The sequence below is a fragment of the Pungitius pungitius genome, chromosome 14, assembly GCF_949316345.1.
Source record: "Pungitius pungitius chromosome 14, fPunPun2.1, whole genome shotgun sequence".
In the NCBI taxonomy this organism is placed as follows: domain Eukaryota; kingdom Metazoa; phylum Chordata; class Actinopteri; order Perciformes; family Gasterosteidae; genus Pungitius; species Pungitius pungitius.
The window spans coordinates 13,855,312-13,877,948 of NC_084913.1; the positions used below are offsets into that span (position 1 = coordinate 13,855,312).

The window sequence follows — 22,637 nt, forward strand, 5'->3', positions numbered from 1 at the left end:
CCCCAAATCCATGAAATTAATGCTGGACTTTCCATACAGCAGCAATATTTCTTTCCCCTGGTATGGATTAAAGGGGCTTACATAATATATGACCTTTCATCTATTTTTTATTATGATGATTTGGTGGTTTCTTCTATCATGAAATGCATGTATATAAAATAAGAAAGAAAAGACACATCAAGGATTCTGAAGATGTCTAATGTAAGGTTTTGCAGCATGGGCGACTAGCTGCCATTTTTAGATGAGTTCATATTTCCTGCAGTCTGAGATTTTTAGCTCATCCTTGGCTCCTGCAGGCCCCGACTGCTCATCGCAACACCATGTTGAAAACTTTTATAACGATGCCGTTCAAAAAAGAATGTTATTATTTTTCTATGAAGTGATGTCGAAGTGAGGTTTGCTTCTTACACATTGACATACAGACGTTCAAACTAACTCACACGCACATACACACACACACACGCACCGAACCAACAAGGAGACACACATGGTTTAAATACACTGCAGAGGTGCAGGAAACAAACCAACATTGTGAAAACACATTCCGGTAAGACCACAGTGTGAGAGTTACATTCTGCCTGTGCCTGGCCATGCAACAGAGAGGGAAGACCACGCGGATGAGTTGATTGAAAGAAAATAGTTTATTAATGATAACGAATGAGCAACGTAAAGTAAATAAAGTCAGTATAAGTGTTAGTCAAGAGAACTGAAAACGTATGAAATCAGAGTATATGAAAAGTCATGTAAAAGGAAACAAAATCAGCAAAACGGTGCGGGAGAGAAGGAGAAGCAGCAGCCCCCCCCTTCCACCAGGTCTCCAGAGCTTTTAAACCCCCCCAGGATACATCAAGCCATCCCAGGTGTTCCTGGAAGGAATCACAGGCAACCCGTCACACCTGTGCTCCGCTCACCTGTAGGGGAGACGCAAATAGACAAAACGAGGAGGAGGAGCCGGCAGGTCCGTAACAGTAAGGAATAAAATAATCAACTAAGATTAGTTATTGCAACCCTACGTAAATGATTATAACACAAAGCAGCACAGGGGAGACCAGACTTGACACAACAATAAGAGCCTGACTGTCTGTTCCTGGGTAACACAAACCAGAGGTCTGACGGATGATTGACTGATGGAGGTTGGGGTTTAAGTGTGTTGGGGCTGCTGATCAACCGGTGTGAGGTACAAACAGGCAGCGGATTCTCCTTGGCTGGATCGACTCCTGACACGTGGTTTCTCGTCGTCCTGCAAAGACGAAGGTCAACCGCTGCCGGGCTGATCACCATGACGATGAGATGCGCCCATGAATCTCAGGGACAACTTGTGTGACTCCGGCCGAAGAGCTTGGTCCTTCGTGGGCAGCCAGACCCTTTGAAATGACGTCTGTCCAAAAAAGTCACAGTGCAGTGGGCTGAACTAAGCTAAAGAGGAGTCCGAAATGTAAAATCGTATCTAAAATGGTGGAAAAATAGTGTTTTATATGCCATTAAAATACTTTTCAGCTCCATGTGTGGCAAGATGATAAATAATTAGTAGAAAAAGTACATTGGAAAAAGTCATAGCATGGTTTCTCAATAATAGTCATTTATTGTTACATTTTAACATAAATTTAAAATTCACACAATAGCATGACATCTCATTTGTTTAATCTTTCTTTTTAATGGTTTATATATCACTCAAACTTCCACTGGATCAGGGATGTCCTCCTGGTTCTGCTCCCAAGTCAATCATTCTGCTTAGTACCCCGAAACACACGAGTGGTATTGAGAGAACATGAAGGGGGCAGCTGATGGGGCGGGAAGATGAGGAATGAAGATATAGAGATGGTGTCCTCCAAAGCCCATGACCATTGGGCATTAACGGCTTAAGAAGCACCTTGGAAGGTCAGGGCGGGGGGCGTGGAGCAGGACATGGACGTGGTGTCGGACACACCTGCTGCTGAGGCAAAGCGGACAATTGTTTCCCCTCTCAGCCGATCCGATGACTGTAGAGCCACTCGGGTTCCTGTTTAAATATTGACCTGATGTCTGTGGGCATCGGCAGCCGTTGGAACCCAAAACCAGGCAGGGAACCTGAATGCAATCCTAGTGCGGTAGTGGGGGGGGCATCTTGGTTTCAAGTTCGTATTTCCGTTAATTAAATAACTTTGTCAGGATAAGGCACTTACGTTTCATTGACTTTTTTTATTAATAATTTAGGTGCTGCCACTGCAGAAAAACCATAAAAATATGCTCAGAAAGCTCCGTAATGATCAGTTCAGTCAGTTCAATCTACTTCATTAAAACACTAACGCCGGAGACTGAAGCTTGGACATCCATTTGCAATTGCCTGCCACAAGTGTTTCGTGTCAAACGAACCGATTTGATTCCAAATGGAATCAGTTCCCTGCGTTGATGTCAGCTGACAGTGACTCCCCCTCTGAGGCCGTGGCCCCCGCGGCGCCTCGTGCCAGGAGGCGCGGGTCGATGGTAGCATCGTTTTATGGCGTTTGTGACATGCAGTGATTGTCCTTTAGAAGAGACGTTAAGGGGGGGGGGGGTTTGCGTACGAGAGGCATTCCTTCTGATCTCTCCGGATGTCCTCTAGTAAAAAAACCCGAATGATTCAAATACCAAATGCATAATGTACATTTAAAAGAGCTTTTTCTTGCAAACAACGATGGGACATCGTCACGGCCTCGTAGTGTTCTGCAGGCAGCAGAAAGTGGCGTGTTTGCAAATGAGATTCTAGTTTAAAAGTCAGACACACTGATGCATCAAACCACAACAGGATGAATAAAAAAGGGACATTTTTGTTCTAATTGAAAACTACCAACCGTCTGTCCTGATTTCCAGTACTGATTACTTTTTTTTTTAGAGAGAAATGATGCCGCAGTCTGAAAATCAATTGATGTCACAGCGGTTATTCCCAGGTTGACTGGAGTGAGGCAGGAGACATGTGGGCGGAACATAACCTGGGTTTAATGTGCAAATATCACAACATCTCCTCACAGGCATACTTTGTCCATAAAACACACGCTTCACATTTCCACTTTTCATTGGATCCCTTTTTATTTTACACAACATAACACAGTACATGTTGTCTTTTTCTGTACAGTAGCTTGTGACCAACACAGGCTCTAGTATACCAACGTCAGTGCAAAGCTCACACGGCTTTTAGGTTGTTTTTTTTCTTTTCATTCTTCTGTTTAAAAAATATCAATCAAGGTCCGTTAAAGTCTTAATTTGTCTGTTGCTTCCTGTCTCAGTGTCAAGAGACGCCTTTACTCCTCCGTAGGTCAGAAAGGCGATGTGTGAACTCTCTGTGGTCCCAGTTCGAGTCCTAAAGCGCAATATATCATCTGTCAGAGGGTTTGTTAGTGCAAAAGAAGGCACCGACTGCTATTCTCTTGCTGTGGTCCCGTGGGCATGTGAGCGTGAGAACGGTGTGCTTTGCAGTTTTTCTATTGATTTTTTGATTCCTCTTTTTTTCTTGCTGTATTATTTCCCTTTTCGTGGTATTTTCAGACACGGTGAGTGTGACGATGTGGCGAGCCCATTGTCTTGTTTTGTGCTAAAAAGTGGAACCAACGAGACAACTCAACGCTACGAGACAAGGCGAGCTCTCCACTCGCTGACTGAACCACTGGAAACCGTTTGGGTGAAAAAACCACAACTGTAAACCGAATTCAAAGAGTTGCAGAGAAAAAAATGATGAAAATAATCATTTTAAAAAACAGACCGAAAAATAAAAAGATGTCCACACTTTCACACGATCCGATCCCCCTTCCAAGCATCTATAAACACAGGCTCCAACGTGAACACACACACACACACACACACCAACTGCACCCACATCCAAAACACACAAACACACATCTAGGGAAATTTAGAGTAACACACATCCACTCATTCAAAAGATGAACAAACAGGACTGACTCAAACCGTGCTTTCTAAGATCCAATCCGAATCGCAGCGCCCTTTTTCTGAGTCTCCATCCCCGTCTTTGTGGAGCAGAATCCCGCTCATGGATTGGCTCCTTTTGTTCCGCACGGTGCGCCCTATTTTGGGTGCTCCCCCGGCCCCCTTATGGGACAAGTGGGTCTTTGAGCCTCCTTCACTGAGGGAGTACCTCCTCCTCGCCCTGTTCCTCCCTGCCTCCTCCGCGGGGAGAGTCTGGTACTTGGCGGAGGCCGAGGAGCCGGCGCGGGGAGCCCGGCGCAGGATAGGGGTCTCTCTAAATCGGTTGGAGGTGGAGGGGCTCTGGGAGGCCCCGGAGCAGGAGAAAGTGGGAGGGGGGAAGGAAGATGGGCTTTGGTTAAGCGAGGTGGAGTTGTTGCGGTTGGTGTTGAGGTTCTCCAGAGGGGTTGAGGGCAGGAGAGCAGAGGAGGCCGTGGATACGGAGGAGGAAGGAGGCCGAGGGGAGGGCGAGGCGAGGCTTTCAGCGGCGGACGAGCCGGGCTTCCTCTTTGTCTTGGTCAGGGAGCCGGTGGCGGCGGTGGGCGACGAAACGGCGGCTCGAGCTCTCTCCTCGTCTCCCCACGGCTGGCTGAGGACCGACGTGGTCGTGGAGCAGTCAGGCAGGGACGAGTCGGACGACTGAGTTATCGAATCCTTGCACACTCCCCCACCTCCTCCTCCTCCTGCCGCCCCGCTCCTTTTCTTTGAGCCCGCGGAGACGTCGTCTGATCCAATGGCGCCGTGTTTAGAGGAGCTGGGAGTCACGCTGCAGCCCTGCGACTGCTGCCCATTGGTCTGTGAGTGAACGTTGGTCATCGACAGTGAGACGCCTTTCCCACCATCGCCGGGGTTACAGACCTGAGGACAGAGACAGATGGAAACGTTGAGGTGTTCTCCCTCCTTCATGTCATGCACTGGGAAGAAAAGAGAGAGAGAGACCCACCTTGTACCGTATCATTAGGATGATGATGAAAACCAGCACCGAAGCTACTATTATCCCGCCGATGATGATGATCATCGTCCCGCCGAGGAACTGAGACTGCATGAAATGACACCTCATGTACTCCGACTCGGTGGTGAACTGCACACAGCCAACGACTCGCGTCGCTGTCAGAGAGGTGATGACGTCATCGTAGATGGCCAGAACGCAAAGGTCGTACTGGGTCCCCGCTGCGAGGTTGTTGACCAGAAAAGTCTTGCTGGATGGCGGGATCATTCTATGGTGGAATAGGAGAGAGGCAGAGGGGAAGGGACAGGGGGGGGGGGGGTGGTACAATTTAATCACTGACAGCATCAACGGGGGAGAGCAAGGTTCAATGTTCAAATCGGACTCCCATGTGGACCAGTGTCCTCCCACCAAGTGGACGATATGGAACTTTTTTCATCTTCCGTTTGTTTCTGGGCAGAGGAGGTACAGAGGAGGTACAGAGGGGTACAGAGGAGGTACAGAGGAGGTACAGAGGGCTACAGAGGGGTACAGAGGAGGTACAGAGGGCTACAGAGGAGGTACAGAGGGCTACAGAGGGGTACAGAGGAGGTACAGAGGGCTACAGAGGAGGTACAGAGGGCTACAGAGGGGTACAGAGGAGGTACAGAGGGCTACAGAGGAGGTACAGAGGGCTACAGAGGAGGTACGGAGGAGGTACAGAAGGGTACGGAGGGGTTTTGGGCTGTAATAAAACCACCACCTGTATGGGTGAGCCAGAGGGAATGGAAATAATGAAGTTAGGGGCTTTAAAAATAAGCAAAAACACTCCAAAATGTTCGGTCGGGTGATAATACTCCTGAGACACCTTTCACTAAGGTGCAGGGGCAAATGAGGTAAATCCCTGTCTAACAGTCGGGGGGAGCAGAGGAGCAGAAACATATTTACACCTTGCACCAGAGGTAATGAGGCCACGGTAAAGTGTAGGAGGATATGCACATGAAATGCTCAGTGAAACTGTACAGATGGGTGCTGGATTCTCTAAAAAAAACTAAGGCAGAACCACTGACAAATTCCATCCTTCATCATATAAGTGAATTTAAGGTGAATGAATCTGTCACGGTTTGGCTCTGCTTCCTGTCTTATTTTGTAGTTTTCTTGTCTCTGGGTGAGCTTCACTTCCTGCCTTGTCCTGTGATTGCCTGATTGTTTCCACCTGTGTCCAATCACCTGCACCTCCCTTGTGTATTTAAGCCCCGTGTGCCTGTTGTCCCTTGTCGCGTCATTGTCTTTTGTCACTCGTTGGTGGTGTGGTCACGTTCTTCGGTTTTTGTTGTAAATAAAGAACACCTTTGGAAACGTCTGAGTCCTGCCTGCTGCACTCTCGCTTGTGACAGAATCTGGATATCGTTTTTGAGAAAAGGTGCTTTGCCACCTGGAGTGAAGTTGGTTCTTTGTTGGTGGGCACTTCACACCTCTAGGGGGATGATTTGCTGGTTTCCCTAAAAAGGGCTTGTCAGCCTTCCTGGATTCCCTCGATAAAATGCTAATGAAATTCATAATTAACAGCAAAGAGGGTGGCTGGTCCACAGCCCGCTTGTGTGCACCGAGAGGAGCAAAGGGCTGTTAAGCTTCTGGTAGAGCTTGCGTTGAGTGAAGGTTTCGAGTCATGATGCGGTTTGGTGGTTACTATTAGGAGCAAGGCGATGAATGTAGCGCTAGGTCTTTGGTATGCCCACAGTGCAATAACAGCACGTGGCTGTAAGAGTGTGTGTGTGAGAGAGAGCCTCTATGTGACCCCATGAATACTAATCGGAGCATCTGAACGCTGGGTGACCACGACTGTTCTCCTCTTTGCTTCCTGTGATGTTCTCATCACGAGGGTGGTGAACCTTGGTCCTACACGCACTCACAGCGCTATTCTTCTGGTGTTAGGACACATAAAGTGACATTGAAGTCTGCAGGTTAATGATTGGAGCCAATGTTGCTAGGAACAACAAGCAGCTTCATTTGTATGTATACACATACAGCGGGAGCAGTAAATATGATTCTAAGGGTGTCTCTATCAGAACTGGTCATTCCTACGTTCAGCAGAAAAGGTATTGAACACGTCAAGAAAGGGAGGTGCAAAATGCCAAGACACGCACTGAAATCTATTAGTAATAAGAGAGCACGGCTGCCTCTTGTCATGCAAATGAATATCAGCTGGTTCACACCCAACCGATGGCCTATAAAAAGGTGTCTCCCAAGAAACATCTCATGGTGGGTAAAAGCAAAGCGTGGTCTCAAGACATTTGCAACCTTATCGTTGCAAAACACACTGATGTCGTTGGTTACAGAGATTTCTGAAAATTCCAGTGAGCTGTTGGGGCCATAATGTAGGTCAAATGGCACTGCACATCACCCCCAAAATGCCAAATGAAAATCTAAGAAAAGAACTAAAAAGCAAAGTTCATATAAGAAGCCCACGGAACCTTCAGGGTCTGAAGACTGTTTGTGTGGAAGAATGGGCCAATCACCCCTGACCAAAGCATGTGCCTGGTTGCTCCATACAGGAGGCGTCTTGAAGCCGTCACTAACATGCATTGCCCTAAGCGTGTTTAATACTCAAAAGCCCCTTTAGAAATACATTTACTTTGACAAATGGTGACATGTTGAATACTGACAGAGACTCATTTGCCTGTTATTACCATGGCCTTGGGCTTCATTTGTGTGTACAGACGTGTGCGTGGCTGTGTTTAATCCATATCTTGTTGTTGGTTTTATAAATCTCATTTTCTTTTTCTTAAACGTTATCACGCTCTACAACAGAGCTCAGTTTTTACCAGCCCATTAATACTCTTTGGGATATGCCTTCACATAGTACAGCGGTAATCAATTCAGATTCAACAAGGTCCATTTAGAGATCATTTATAATGCAAAGTTCCGGAACGTCGCATTAATGTGTAACTTGCAGTCATTTCGTTCCATTTAAATTGCAGTAGCCAACAGTTGTATTGATGTCTTTATGTAGACAAACAGAACTGAACTGCTTACACAAGGTACAGAGAATCTTAACACATGACATCTGGGTATCTATTGGTATGCTTTGTTTGCAGCGATGATCTTAAACAGCAAGGTCAATCCGTTGTGCAACATTTTTCCCAAAACCCGGAATGGGTTTCTGGTGGAAAATCCCCTGAAGAAGAAGAAGAAGCAGCAGCAGCAATTACGTACCTTGCTGGAGGGTTTGTTTGCCACTTCCCCACATATCCGCATGAGTAGATCACATTCTCTACTCTCGGCACCTCAGGAACATACGCTTCCAAGAAGCCATTAGCTACATGACTCCTCCTGTCCTGGACACGGCCCAAATGAGTCTCTCAGCAAAAAGCACCGGACCGGACGGCCAATAACACTCACGTTGCATAGCTGGTATTCATAATCAACGTGTAAGCTGAGCTGCGTCATTCATAATTCATACGCATACAATGCAGCATCGTGATATCGATGCAGCATATAAATATTGTTCATGCAAATCGGTGGATTTTCCTTTGGCCTTGCATCCGACTGTTCCCTGACTGTGGGAGGCGTCGGGATAGTGGAATCATCCAACGCGACTCAGTCATTGTGCTTCATTTCTTTGTGTCTGAGCGGGATCTTGCTGCCAGTTTTTGAAGCCCTACAGTGAGCAGATGATTGCCTTGGCCGAGACTATTACACTAATCTATCTACTGTGCTCTGCCAAGCTCCCAGCCAAGGGCGCCTGGGTGTGTGTGTGTGTGTGTGTGTGTGTAGGTTTCATTACGCTTTCATTACACAGGAGAAAGTGTCTCTGTGCGAAGCCCTCAATGAGTATGCATTTGTGTACTAATGTGTGTGTGTGTGTGTGTGTGCGTAGGTGTGTTCCATTACAGTAATCTTCTCCTCCCGTGACGGCCTCTTCCTCCCAGTGGCTGTCACTGCGTCCTGCTCTCTGCCAGCGCTCAGCCCCGGTACACCAGCGCGTGCTGGTACACCTTCCCGTGCGTGGACGTGTGCAGATGTGAGCGTTTGTGTGCGCGTTAATCGACTTCAGCTTCGCTCGCTGCAAAGCCAAGAGGACCACGCGGCCTCCAGTAGTGGCTCCCGCTACTTTTTGAGTGTAGACAAATGATGGCGTCCATGCACAGTGCTATGATACCAGATTGTGGTGGTGGGGGGGGGGCATTCCAGATAATGATTCAACAGACAGGGCGAGGGCTTCCAGGTCGAGCTGGAGCCGCAGGATGAGGGGCGAAGGCTTCTAATAAGTCAGCTGCAGTCAGTGGCTCCCCAGCAGCACAACGCAGTCAGACCGTGTGTGACAGCAACATGTTGTATTCACTGCTCTGGGCTCGCTTATTAGTGGTCTTCTGTAGCTCAAGGGGAATATTGTTTTTGCACTTCATGATGGGAGTGGACGCCGTCCAGTTTCCCCCTAAAAATGTAGCATTTTGTGTTCAGTTGTGACATCATTGCGTCCCACTAGACATTTACTGAATGATTCTGACTGACTTAAAGGAATTTGGACAAGATCCATACAACAGAATATTAAGTATAAATAATTGACTCTTTATAGCTTAAATTTGCAAAAATACTTGACTGCTTTTCATCAAGAATGCAACGTGAACATTAGTCTTCGAGCCAACGTGGACAATATATCAACACACTCTGAGTCATTTGGAGGTCTCCATTTCCACAAGAAAACCACTGGTGATACTTCCGAAAGCTTAATGTAATATATCTTCCTTTTTTATGCAATAACATCCCACACCAAGCTGATAATTAAGTAGATTAAGCTGTAACATGTTGGTTCCTTTATTAACACCACCCACTTTCAATAGTGTGTTCAACAGAAAAAGCATTTAAGAATGGCAAAGCAGAGTTTCCCAAACAGGGATGCAACCAGAATGTGGGTCACAGATAGAATAAAAATAGGATGTCCAATTATTTCAGAAAATGTTATTCAGTGCTTCTGGCTAAAGCCTCCCATGCTGCTGCAATGCAAACACGTCTAAGTTAAATAGCCTGGAACATGAAGAACTTTGTCACATAAGCCATGCAGAAGGAGTAATGGGTTTTAAATAACATTTCTTTACATGGCACTTTTTAAACATGTACAATCCTCATCCTCATCATTTAACATTGTTCGAAGCAAGTGTTTTGGATTTGGAATAAATGTGCCGAACATTAACTTAGCTAAACTACTGAATTCTGACCATTACCTCAAAATGCTGACATGCAACTCCAGACTGAAGAAGGTTTGACCCTAATGCTACACCGACTAAACGCTGGTATTTTCATTTTTCGCAACACTGTTTTCATGTCAACAATTAACAAAGCCCAGCTCACTCCAAGGTGTTCCTCTAGTAAAAAGCAAACCCTTTAAGAGGAACTGGTAGGTATAAAGAGAAGAGGATTAATGGGAGCTCAGATCTCGTCCCATTACTGTTGACCTAGAAGCTAATAGGCCTGAGTCTGTACGGCAGACACAGACCTTTTCAGGAGCGTCTTATCTCTGGTCTACCATGCATAAGGCCGCTGATTCCCGTGCTAATGGTTCACAAGCAGCCACACGGCTCATAGTGACAGGTGGGACGGGGATTTTGAGCCCTGGCCACGTGCGCTTTGCTGTCCCCTCCATGTCCATGTTTTGCATTTAATCCGGTTGGACTCAGAGAACTGAAAAAGGTAAAGAGTAGCCACCTGGCTCGTGGCCAAGCCATGAATGGTTGTAACATCTTCCTCAGGAGACACGTTATAAGGGGAATATTTCCCCAACACTGAACAGTTTAATTACTGTCAGAACATTGTAGTTCCCAATAAAACAACCTTCTTTTTTTTAAATGGCACAGTCGATGATCGTTAAAAACTGTAATCAGCAGCATCTTTTGATTTATCTCCAGATCATCCTCCCACACTCCAATAGCTGGAGGGAAAATGGCTTACTTATGAATACTATTAACCAGCCAAGTTTAGCTCCTACGAGTGAAAATATTTAGCAAATGCTCCACGAGGATCTCAGGACCTGTCCAACCGAAGCGGTTCATCTCCATCTGTGTCTAGGTGCAGACCTCCATCTGCCCGGCCCATTTTGAGTGTGTACTGATACGGAACACTCAGGTAAATCATTCTCAACCAATCAGAATGCTTGATCGCATCTAGCAGTATTACATATCCTAAAACCCTCCTGGCTTGATTGCTTCCTTTTTACCACTCCTCCTTCCCTTTAGAGTCACCCTTACTGCTGCTATAGTAAAACCTCTCAGGTTACTTACAATAACGCTCTGACATTAAACTGGAACATTATAGCTGCAGGGAACAAAGACAAGGATAAACTACGTCGTGGCTTGAGAGAGACGGGGGGGAGGGAGTGTCTTCTTGAAGGCCTGCATTCATCCCACATCTCCTGTTGTGTAGCCTACACAACACAACAGCTTTCCCCACAATTTGCTTGATGTGTATATTTTTCTGGCAAATGGCAACCAGCCCCTGTGGCTCGATGAATCTGCTGGAGCAGAAAAGAGCCGCTGAATGAACACGTCAGGCGGAGGAGACCAGGACTTTGGACAGAGGAAGGAGGATTTTTGTGTGCGTTTGTGAGTAACTTCCCTTGATATAAGCTAATGCTGTGTGGATAACTCTATCCAGTTTGCATTCAAGAGCACAAAAAGTGAAAAACAGCCCCCCGAGGTGCAATAGACAACTAGTGAGAGACCTGTTCATTTTGGCGGCAACGCTTTGGAGCTTTTGATACAGCCACTACACACGAGTCCCCTCGCTCTACGAGATAATTCATCAAAGTTGTTGTTCTGTGTGTTAGGGCCTTGAAGACAACTCAACAAAACAAGCAAATTATGGGTTGACAGATGGTCCCTCGTTAAATTATAACCAACATGAGGCAGAAATAACTAAATCTCCAACTTAAGGACTTTGGGTCGAGGCTGAACAATTACAGTACTGTATAGAACGGCAACGTGAAATGCATACATCAAACAATGGGCCAACGTTTCAAACACATTCATCACCATTCTACGCGAATAGATAGTTGGAAGCTTCATGTTGAGGATACAGGAGCGGACCCCTGACCCAGCCAGGAGCTGTTTGTTACGACTACTACGTTAATAGCACATGCTCGGGAGCCCGTTAAAGCTTACCATTACTAAACTATTGCACACGGTTCCATCTGTTGACGCAGCGAGCTGAAGTCAAAGTGGGAAGGATACATACATGTAAACCCAAGAGCATTATGTTGAGCAGATGGGGAGCAAACGTCAATATGAGTGAATCAACAAGCATTCATTGAAGCTGAAAGGAGCCTTTCTGTGACGGCTGGATCCATCTTCCTTCTCTCCCCCTCTGACTCTCATCAACTCTCCTTTATAACCTTCCTCCTTTTTTTTCCACTTGTCTTTCCCCAGCCACACTCCTTTATATTCTCTTCATCCCTCTCCAACCCTCCCGTCTCTCTTCTCAGTGTTTTGGGTAATGAAAAAAACAAAACAATCAATGGGTTGCTTCTTTGTGCCAGCCGAGGTGTTGAATGGAAATCAATTTGCTATCTAAAGACAAGAGAGCAGCCAAATAGCATGGAGAAACACAAAGGACTCCGGTGCTTAATATGGGGGTTATGCCAAGAGGGGAGGGCAGGATGACAAGACGCAAAGAAAGAAAAACTTTGAGTGATGTCCCAGAGGACCGGGGTGGGTGGGGAAAGGCCGTCTCATCGCCCCAACAGGAAGCGCTTTCTCTTTTAGGCCTTTTTTTGATTTCCAAATAAGTATTTTAGAGGCTGTGAGCATACACGCAGCCTTTTTGGTGGGCTGACTATCTTACAAATTTATAAAGGCCTTGTGTGCTTTTGAGCATGAAAGAGAGCGGAGCAGATGAAGAGATGGACACACACAGAAAGCCTCTCTATCTTGATATGAAAAGAAATGACGCTATAACTTTGCGAGACAGACAGATATAAATCGCATCAGCGCCAAGCCATTGATGGGGCTTTCTCTGAATCGGTTTAAGTACTGATTAAATATGTTCACAGATTGGGAGTAATATTCAAGGCAGATAATACAGATAGGTGTGTGTTAATCATATATTGGTGTGGTCCCAGAGAGATACAGACAGATCAGGAGTCATAAATCCAAAGCTCACGGGAGAACCTGACAACAAGAGTATTGTCATCACCATGACCCTGAGCGGTCCCATATGCTCTTCAGGAGGATGCGTACTGACGAAGTATCTTTCGGGATTGGCAGCGATATTACTGGCTGATTTTCAAAGTAAAAGGTTAATTCCTTCTTCCCCTTTTCACCAGAGTAAATATTTAGCTCAAATAGCAATCATTCTCTGGATCGTGGACTTTTTCACTTGGCAGTTAGGCTGCCGTTTTGCTGTCCATCGCTGTTTCCTCTTTGTGTTGATCTAATGTGCCCTGATATGATCTGTATGTGCGCTAATGCAATAACCCGTGAGAAAGAGTCTACGCATCTTATCTGATCGCATCATTCCCGCTTGTGACAGGGGAAACATTTACAATGTTTATGAAGTAATGCAAATCTGTCTCTAACTGAGGCATTTGCACATTTTAATATTTACTAGCCCCGGACACATTTGTGTTTGCCATTCCATCTGAGTTGGTGTCTTCCATTCAAAGAATCAAAGTATTGAAGCGCCCTTCGTAGAGCTTCCTGGCGACATGATCCAAACAAGATCATTAAAATTGAATCTAATCTACTGTAATCCAAGCCGTACAGCCTTGACTCAGGTAATTATCTACCTCCACATCGGCCATATCGAGGCTCATCTTCCGCTCTGCAAACTGTGTGACTGCGCTGTAATGAACGCCGTGGTGACGGAGCCGCGCTGTCAGTCTTACCTGTAGACCAGAGAGTCATCTTGGCTCCCGTTGTACTGAATCTGGAACATCCTGATGCCTGGAACAGTCCTCTGGAAGTTGAACTTTATCAGCGCCGTTGAGGACGTGGCCTCGGCCGTCACCACCCTCTTGTCCACTCCGCCTTTCACGTCACCCGTCACGTTGCTCCCGTTGACTCCGCCTCGGGTCGAAGTGGAAATGTCCGACGACCCCGGGTCGGGCTCCTGGATGTTGTTGGTGTTGTTGGAGATGTGGGGGAGTTTTATGATGAGCAGGTCTATTGTTTGGTGGGCTTCGCCCGCAGGGTTGGAGGAGATGCAAGTGAAGGAGCCCGTGTCTTTGACTGTACTGATGAGGATGTCCAGGGTACCGTTGGAGTAGGCCAATGTTCTGGAGGAGTTAGACACCAGTTTGCCCTCAGGAGAGATCCAGTGGATGGCTGGCTCTGGGTCACCTCTCGCCTTACACCTGGAAGGAGAGGAACGTAGTATTAGTGGAACACATCAGAAACAAGACAGAGTGGGGTCAGATGCGTGTGAGGTGGAATATGCTTTGTGTTAAAGCCTGCAAATTACTCCGTTATATTTACCTAATGGGCAGCAAATCAATACTTACAGGGACAAAGATGATGGTGGAAGGGAATGAGGCAAGATGCTAGTGAATAATGGGGTAGCAGTTCTGCAGTGAATAAATTGCACTTTTTTCAATTATGAGCCTCATCCTTTCAATGATTCAATGATATTTTGGGGCTGCTTACTCTTGCTTTAATCATTAATTTAAATAATTGTTCTGCATTATGTCAGAGAGTTTAAGAAATGTTCATGACAAGTTCAAAGGGCCTTTTTTTAAAGTAGTAGATTCACCTCTCCCAAAGTCACAAAACCGCAAATGTTCCGATGGCCGTCATAGAGGACCAAGAACATTTAAGAAAAGCTGAATTATAGAATGATGCACAACCACACAGTCAAGTATCTGCCAACCGACTCATCCAATAATCAACTTCTAGTGCAGCTCTGAAGTAGTAATTATACAATCAACAAAAGAATTACATTAGTGTGAACTACTGGCTCCTTTGTAAATGTAAACGTGGTTCATTTATGAAGCTGCAATGCAATAAAAGGAAAGGAAACAGTTCAACAATTATGGATTTTAGGCCTTATGACGACTATGACACGGATCACTCCAGAACAAACATTAATCAGGTAAAACAAATATTGGGGAGCTGGAGAAGAACGGTCCTTGTATTCATGCTGATGGATTTTCTACAATGATTGTTTGTTTCAGTGCGTCACGTAATTGAAATTGATGCATCAAAAAAAGTTCTTTGTCTTCAAAATTATAAGCGAACAAAAATGACATTTCTTATTTGTTGTAATTGGTTGTTGAACGCATCAAAGTGGACGATGCATACGTTGTAATAATCTACATACGTGTATATACCTTGTATCAAGATACAATAAAGGAAAGTGAATAATAGCGTCCCGTTCATTTTTATGGCCATTTTTTTTGCCCATTATATTTGAAAGCATAATATCTATCATGATTGGAAGCGTGTGACCAATATATATGCAAATGAGGTAATCATCATCTCTAAGACCTGTTCTTGATTTAGTTGCAACCTCCTTAGGATTTGAGTGTGATGTCCTTGTCTCGTGCTTGATTGAACAGTTGGGTATTTTGTGTGTAAACATAGTGCATCTATGAACTAAAACACAGAGTATGTGTGTGTGTGTGTGTGTGTGTGTGTGTGTGTGTGTGTGTTACTCAACTGGGCAGATCTTATCTTGACCTTTTTGCACATTCAGAATATTTGTTTAAAGCTCAGTTAAAAGCGGATGGGGGTACCTGAGCGTAACTCTCTGCCCTTCAAGCACCCTCATCTCATGGGAGTATCTGGTGATGAGTGGGGGTTCGCAGATGAACTCCTCCTCAGTGATGGACCAGAAGTATCGGCCAGAGAGCTGCTGGGGGGACGCACACGTCTCCAGGTCGTCCTCCCTGTTCAGTCTCCGCAGCCACAGTAACTCGCAGTTACAGTGGAGAGGGTTCCCACCGAAGGACAGGGCAAATGAGGAGGAGGTCATGATGCCTGACGTGGCCAGGACCTGGTAGTGTGAAACAGTGATCGTCGGTTAAGCAAATTGTTATTTTGGAGTTAATGGTAAATGGACCATTCTTGTATGGCGCTTTTCTAGTCTTCTGAAGGCTCAAAGTGCTTTAACTCAGCATTCTACAGTGATGACCGGAGCCACCATAAATCAGCAATGAAATTCACACCATTCAGACACTGTAGTCACAGCAACAGGAGCAATGTTTAAGGGCCCGAGGACACGCCGACATGCAGATCAGCCGAGCCGGTAATCAAAGAGACAACCTTCTGATTGAAGGATGACCAGGCTCTCCACTCAGCCCGAGTGGCCCTGAAACCTCGCTGTACACTCTAATACACATGTTCACACTCATCCGCTATAGTTTATGCCCGTGGAGTGTTTTGTAGCTTGCCCCCCCCCCCACCTTTTTTTTTACCAATATAGGAATATAGGAATAGCGCCCCATGGTCTACAAAAAGTAAAAATAACCATTATCTCTCCCTCCCCTTTGCAGCTGTCATCTTCCTGTTTAATAAATGCTTTAAGACATTTAAGAGTTAACAGAATGGGGAGACATGAAGAGGCACGAACAAATCATTATATCTCATTATTGATTATCAGTGTTGCATACAAGGGACAACTACTAAACCACTAAATTGTGTTGTGACTCAAACAATAGACGTTATGTGAGGCCCTGATCAGGTTTAAGGATTGTGGGATTGTTTTGGACGCAGTGTACCTGTGCTCGTTGAAAAAGAGGGTCCGGTGGCAGCTTTTGGAGTTTATTAGAGGTGACGTCCAGCCGGTTGAGTTTCTGTAGCAGGGAAAACGTCCCCTCTGGAATATAGTCCAACATGTTGTGATCTAAACTCAGCGTGTGGAGGCTAATCATTCTCTGCAGGAACAACGGAGAAAAACACAGGACTTCATTATTCTTAAGTGGAAGACACGGAGAATGTAGCGATACAAATAACTGTTTTATGTTTCCCAGGCGGTGTTGTCCTTGTTAATGCTACTGTCACGTACATAGTACAGAGGTGATGATAATCTTGAAGTTGATTTACGGTATTTACTTGTGTTTTTTCAAAATGCAAAGCGGCACTGAAAAGAACAAAGTGATTGTGTGGTTTTAGTTGTAAAAACACAATTAACTAATTCAAGCATTTATCACAACTGACTACTACTGGTGAATCAACAATCGCTTGTTGGCATTCTTAGACTTAAGACTTTGCACTTTAAGGAGCTCCTGACCTGGATGGCCTCCCAAGGAATAGTGTCCAGGTTATTGTAACTCAGGTCCAATTCTTCCAGTGCCAGCAGGTCGTTGAACGCTCCCTGGTGGATCAGCACCAACTGGTTGTTGTTCAGAATCAGGTGGTGCAGCTTCGACATCCCGCTGAACGTATCGTTGCCTATCCTCGTCAGCCGGTTGCTGAGAGGCAGAGAAAAAACTGCATTTATCACGGGGATTTCGGCCAACGCTCACATGAAAAAGCCTTCTGTATTCATGCGTACCTGTTGAGGTGTAGAGCTCGGAGGTTCTCCAAATCGGTGAAGGCCTGAGGTGTGATGTAGGAGATGGTGTTCCTGGATAATGTCAGGTCCACCAGCCGTGTCATGTTTGCGAAATCTTTCCTCTTCACACTGTGGACACGGATAAGCAGCATTCAGATAAGACCAGGGGGACATCACATGTGTCCTCTGGTGGTGGTCCTGCTAATGGTGCTAAAGCTTCAATCCACACCAACACGTGAAGCAGTTGACTTCAGCCAATTTACGGATATACTTCAATAAAAAACATTTGGATCATGAAGAGAACTCATTTAATGTTTAGTGAATATGAAAATGTCTCTGAAATGTCTGCAAACTTGAGACCTGCTCTACACTGCAATGCAATCAGGAGACGCCCTCGAGCAGCTTCATCGACTTACTCTGCAGCCTCAAAGAATGTGTTTTCTCCTCACGCCCACTAAGTTTTATTTCATTCTAGTGCCGGCCGATAATGTGCGTATTGTCTAAAAAATGCACCCTGCGCTGTCCAAAAATGTAGCAACTTATTAATCTCCGCCTGAGAGCTGCGGGCTTTCTCGCATCATGACCTCATAGATCTGTGTCTCTGTTTCCTGCTTTGAGGAAAAGAAATGTGCATTCCCGTACAATAAGACTTTATTTTTGGATGGATAGTGTGAAGAATTCAGAAAGGATTGTGGGGTTCTTTTTGAACCATGACCTTTTTGGATTCATCGCCCCCGTGGAGACACTGATGTAGACCAGATAACGTTGCGGGGGAAGGATCCCGCCCGTAGGAGCGTTAGTGAGGTGACTGTTACCTTGTGACGAAGTTGTCAGCCAGTCGCAGCTCCACGGTGTGCCTGTCAATGTTTGGCGGTACAAACAGGAGACCTTTCTTGGCGCACAGGGTTGCCAGGTTGGGCGACAGGATCTGACACACGCAGCGCTTTGGGCAGTTTTGCGCCCTCACCGCCATGGCAACCGCTAGCATCACACACAGCAACAGCCTCTCCATGGTTACCACCCCACCTGGACGCGACACCTGAGACGGACGGAGACAAAAGCGAGGAGGAAATGGAGACTTTAAATGTCATTAGACATCTTTGTTGCTTCAGGGGGATCTTGGCACGTATCGAATCACCAGAATGGAAACAAAGAGCAAGACAGACGACATTTCTTCACTTAACCAAGTTACAAAGAATTGTCACCCATTTATTGACATTCTTAATGAATAAATGCACTGGGTAAAACTTTCACATGCTACGTCCGACTAATATCCTGCTTCTTCATCTCCAAAACAGAATGCCCCTCTGAATACAGAGACGAGCGCAGTATGGACACGTCTGACTGACATATCCATCCATCCATCCATCCTGAAGTGAAGAATCCTAATGATCAGACGTGACGAGAGGAACCCAAAGGCCCCGGAGAGTTGATTCACACACCAACCCTAATCCATCCCTAATCGAACCAGAGGAGATGGTTATTAGAGAGATTCACTGCTCATCCGTTTTGCATTGCACACACACATAAACACGCACATTCAGTCAATATTAGGAAGCAGCAGTGCTTGTAGTTAATTATGAATGGTTTAGAGAGAGAGGCTGGGAGAGTAAAATGCTCATTAATGCCAACCTTCATTGGGGTTTGAAGGACATGGGAGAGTGAGCATTAAAGAGATTAGAAGTATGAACATCAATACAGGCTTACGTGCGTGTACAGGTTTGGGGTAAAAGCAGTTCAGGTTGTGCCTAAGTAAACCCATCTGATCCATGTTCTTTTTTCTTCATTTTCCTCTTTTCATGGGACTGGCGGTATTTACAAACATATAGAGAATGACAACCCGTATCTTTCCATGCTGGCGCATTACACGGACTGGCAGAAGGACGTTTTCAGTGACTTACACCTTTCATGTTGCTCTCTGAATGGAGTCATATGACTCTACGGCAGGTTGATTACTGCTGCTTATCCATATTGAATCAACTACCTACCCACAGAAGCCATTCACCTGTCTCTACTATAAGTGCTCCACCGACGGCACATTGCTTTCATTCCTCAACATAATTACTGAGCAGAAATATGGGGTGACATCGGAGGTCATACGATCCCTGTCTTCCCTTTCTCTCTCCATTTTACTGCAGAGAGAGAAGAGCAGGAAGACAGAGCGGCAGCTAAACAGAGCGCCGGATGACTCATATGCTACGGAGAGGGAGAGGTGAGAGGTGAGAGGGAGAGAGAGAGAGAGAGAGAGAGAGAGAGAATGAAAGCTCATCACCCTTGTGCCAGAGAAGTGGATATCAGCTCATTAATTAATCTGCAAAATGACTGTAGAGTAATGAGAGCAAGTGAGTGAGTGAGAGGGAGAAATACAAAGGAAATAAGGGAAAACTATCAGAGGGGGATGAGAAAAAAGGATGGGGAGCTAATTAAAATAAGAGCTGAGCTGTGAGAAGGATTTTATTCAGCGAGAGGAGGCTAAGAAGGAGGGATAATGACGCGACACACTGTCCTGCTTATGGACAAGGACGAGTATCAATCTTCACATTCAAATATTAAGGTTTACACTTCCCACAAACTCCATAAATAAGTCAATCACATCACAAGTCACAGGCTTACTGTAGCTAGAGGTCACGTGTGGGGCCGCTGGGATCAAATGGTGAAATAACCAAGGGGATCATGGAGGACACACACAGGTGTGAAAGCCTTCCACGCGGACATCTCACTTCCCCGAAGGGTTTCCCATGAAGCCATGTTTCACCTGCTGATGAACAACCAGCCTGCTGGCTCAAACGGACTGTGGGCGCGCTCCGTGGACCTCGGGCTGCATCCCACTCTCACAAGAATAAACAGTGGAGCGATTTGGCAGTTTAAAGCCACACCTTGTAAGTACACATTCAAACTCCTCTGAAGCTGCCATTGAAGTTTCTCCCGATCGGGTCAATATACACCCAGTTAGCCCGTTGCTACCTCTGTGGTCCTATGCCTCATGCGGCAGTGTAAGGGATGCAATAAGCAATCCAGTGAATTACCGTGGTTACCCGTGGACTATTTACATCTGGGTGCTAATCAGTGATTTACAACCTTACGTTTAGGTCTACGGGGGCCATCATTGGCTTAGCTGCATTTTAAGGTTCAAGACGGGTTTAAACCGGCGATGCCTTGAGCGACATCGTGTAATCTCTTTAACCCAGTGGTTGGGTAAAAGCGTAATGCCATTAGAGGTCATTGTAGCTGAGGTGATACGGGGCAAAGATTAAGGTACTTCCTAATCAGAATCCCAACTCACAGCCCAACAGAACCTCTTCCAAGTCCAAAACAACAACAACATCAAGTGAAGTGCTCGTCACCCCTGTTGATCACGTGACGTGGATGGGAAACCACTCTGTCATCCTAAAGTGTCATCCAGGGGTTTGCAGAGGTCTTAGCTGAGGAGCGTCACGTAGTTTGCGATGGTACTCGTGTTGGTGAAATAGATTAGTCATGTCAGAGTTAGGAAAACACTTCACACGTAGAAGGGTTCTCCAGCAGTCTCGGGGCGCTAAGGAGAGCGATGTTGTTCACGGAAACGTCCATTTCAAACAGCTCCCAATCCACACACCGAAAAGGTTGAAATGCTGTGGAAAACCACATTTAAGAATAAGAATTTCTTTCTTCTGCCTCAGAGGGTGGTGCATATAAATAAATGATTCATCACATACAGGCTGCAGCAGATTAGAATATTATCAGAGTGCATTTCCATGTCATTTCATTTAACATGGTGCATTTACTCACTAGCTTCTCAATGTCCTATTATGGAAAATAGCATGCAGATTAATATGCTCTATAGACGATATAGTTTATAGGATTGGTGATTGTATGTCACATGACTGGTTTGGCTTTTTACTGGATACATGCATGAGGAACCGACTGCTAGTGTAAGTACCACTTAGTTCTCTACAGTTGCCTGAAAAATAAAAATGTACGATATGGAAACTTAGAACCATGTGACATTTAAGTTCTACTGTGATGTGAAAATAATGCAAGTACCAGCTTCCATTATACTCACACAAAATAAGTCATCAATGAGGCAACATGAAGTGAAAAGCATTTTAGACACTAAACAGAAGACCTCAGCAAAATGGGATCATATTCATACTTTAACGTTTGGTTCACTGCCGCCGCGGATTTTACTTTCCAGCATGTACATTGTTCTTGTTATTGGAAAACATTTAAGCTGCTGTATTTCATTGTCTCGAGTGGATTAATAGTTTTCATGCTTCTCTGTGCCTTCAGGCTGGTACCTTCAGTTATTTGTACCAGCATGTAATGCATAACAAAGAAATGAACTAAACTAACCTGCTGCCGTCCTTCTGCTTTGCTTCCACAGGAGTGGATCCTATGCTGAAGCTAATGGCCGTGCCCACTACCAACAACAGGGGTCAGCGACTGCTTAAATACATCACAGTCATCCTGCGTTCAATTAGTGCACTTTGAGAAGAATGCTGCACCGAGCAAGGCTAAACACACACACACACACACACACACAGGCAAGCTCCACGAGCTCTGAACATGCCTATATGAATGTAGATACACAGGCCCACTAATAGTTAAACAAACACAAGTAATCGTAACCACACAAAGACTTAGTTTTCATCTGCGTCTGTGTTTTGCATTTAAAAGAGATGACAAATGCATTCTTTGTTATGTACACAATGATTGCAAATAAAACATTCCTACACTCTTAATGACACAACCAAAAAAGGGAATATATATATATATATATATATATATATATATATATACAGCCAAATTAAAAAGCTGAGTGACGACATCAGCAAGTTTCTCATGTCCAGCTTGGACATCTAATTTTATTTAGGTCAGGTGGCCTGGTAAGTTTTTAAAAGCTTGTAAAGTTAAAAATAGACTTAGTGGAACATCCAACTACACAAAGACAGCCTTCGTGCAGTGTGTAAACATTGCATCCTTTTTTTTAATGTCATAAACTTCAAATCATTATGTACCTTAGACTTTAGACTAACTTTAGACTAACTCTACAATGTCTAATGTAATCACCACAAAAAAAAGGACAGGACGAGAGGAGGAGAGTGAAAGGACTAATGATAAAGAGTTATGGCTGACAGTCAAAAGCCTGAACGCGGCGTAACGAGAGTTCAACCTGTTTGAATCTAAATCAAACAAGTTTCAACTTGTACAGCGACCAGCAGAAGGAAGCCGACCCAGCTGTAAAACACCACCCTCGGTATCAATCCTACTACAGCTCCATCCACATTAGAGACTTTTCAATTGCCGCCCAGGGGAG

General features: G+C 45.2%; 1 protein-coding gene across 2 annotated transcripts in view; it reads right to left on the reverse strand.

Moving 5' to 3' along the window:
• Nucleotides 1-2,917: 2,917 nt before the first annotated feature.
• lrfn5a (leucine rich repeat and fibronectin type III domain containing 5a) overlaps nucleotides 2,918-22,637 on the reverse strand; it is an 86,826-nt gene continuing 67,106 nt past the window's right edge. For both annotated transcript variants that reach the window (XM_037486418.2, XM_037486419.2), the window contains 8 exons: nucleotides 18,157-18,380; nucleotides 17,342-17,470; nucleotides 17,078-17,258; nucleotides 16,566-16,721; nucleotides 15,582-15,841; nucleotides 13,737-14,204; nucleotides 4,877-5,150; nucleotides 2,918-4,791 (listed from right to left, as the gene is read on the reverse strand). In XM_037486418.2, the coding sequence (XP_037342315.2) occupies nucleotides 3,913-4,791; nucleotides 4,877-5,150; nucleotides 13,737-14,204; nucleotides 15,582-15,841; nucleotides 16,566-16,721; nucleotides 17,078-17,258; nucleotides 17,342-17,470; nucleotides 18,157-18,353 (2,544 nt within the window). In that variant the 5' untranslated portion in view covers nucleotides 18,354-18,380 and the 3' untranslated portion in view covers nucleotides 2,918-3,912. The remainder of the gene's footprint in view (nucleotides 4,792-4,876; nucleotides 5,151-13,736; nucleotides 14,205-15,581; nucleotides 15,842-16,565; nucleotides 16,722-17,077; nucleotides 17,259-17,341; nucleotides 17,471-18,156; nucleotides 18,381-22,637) is intronic.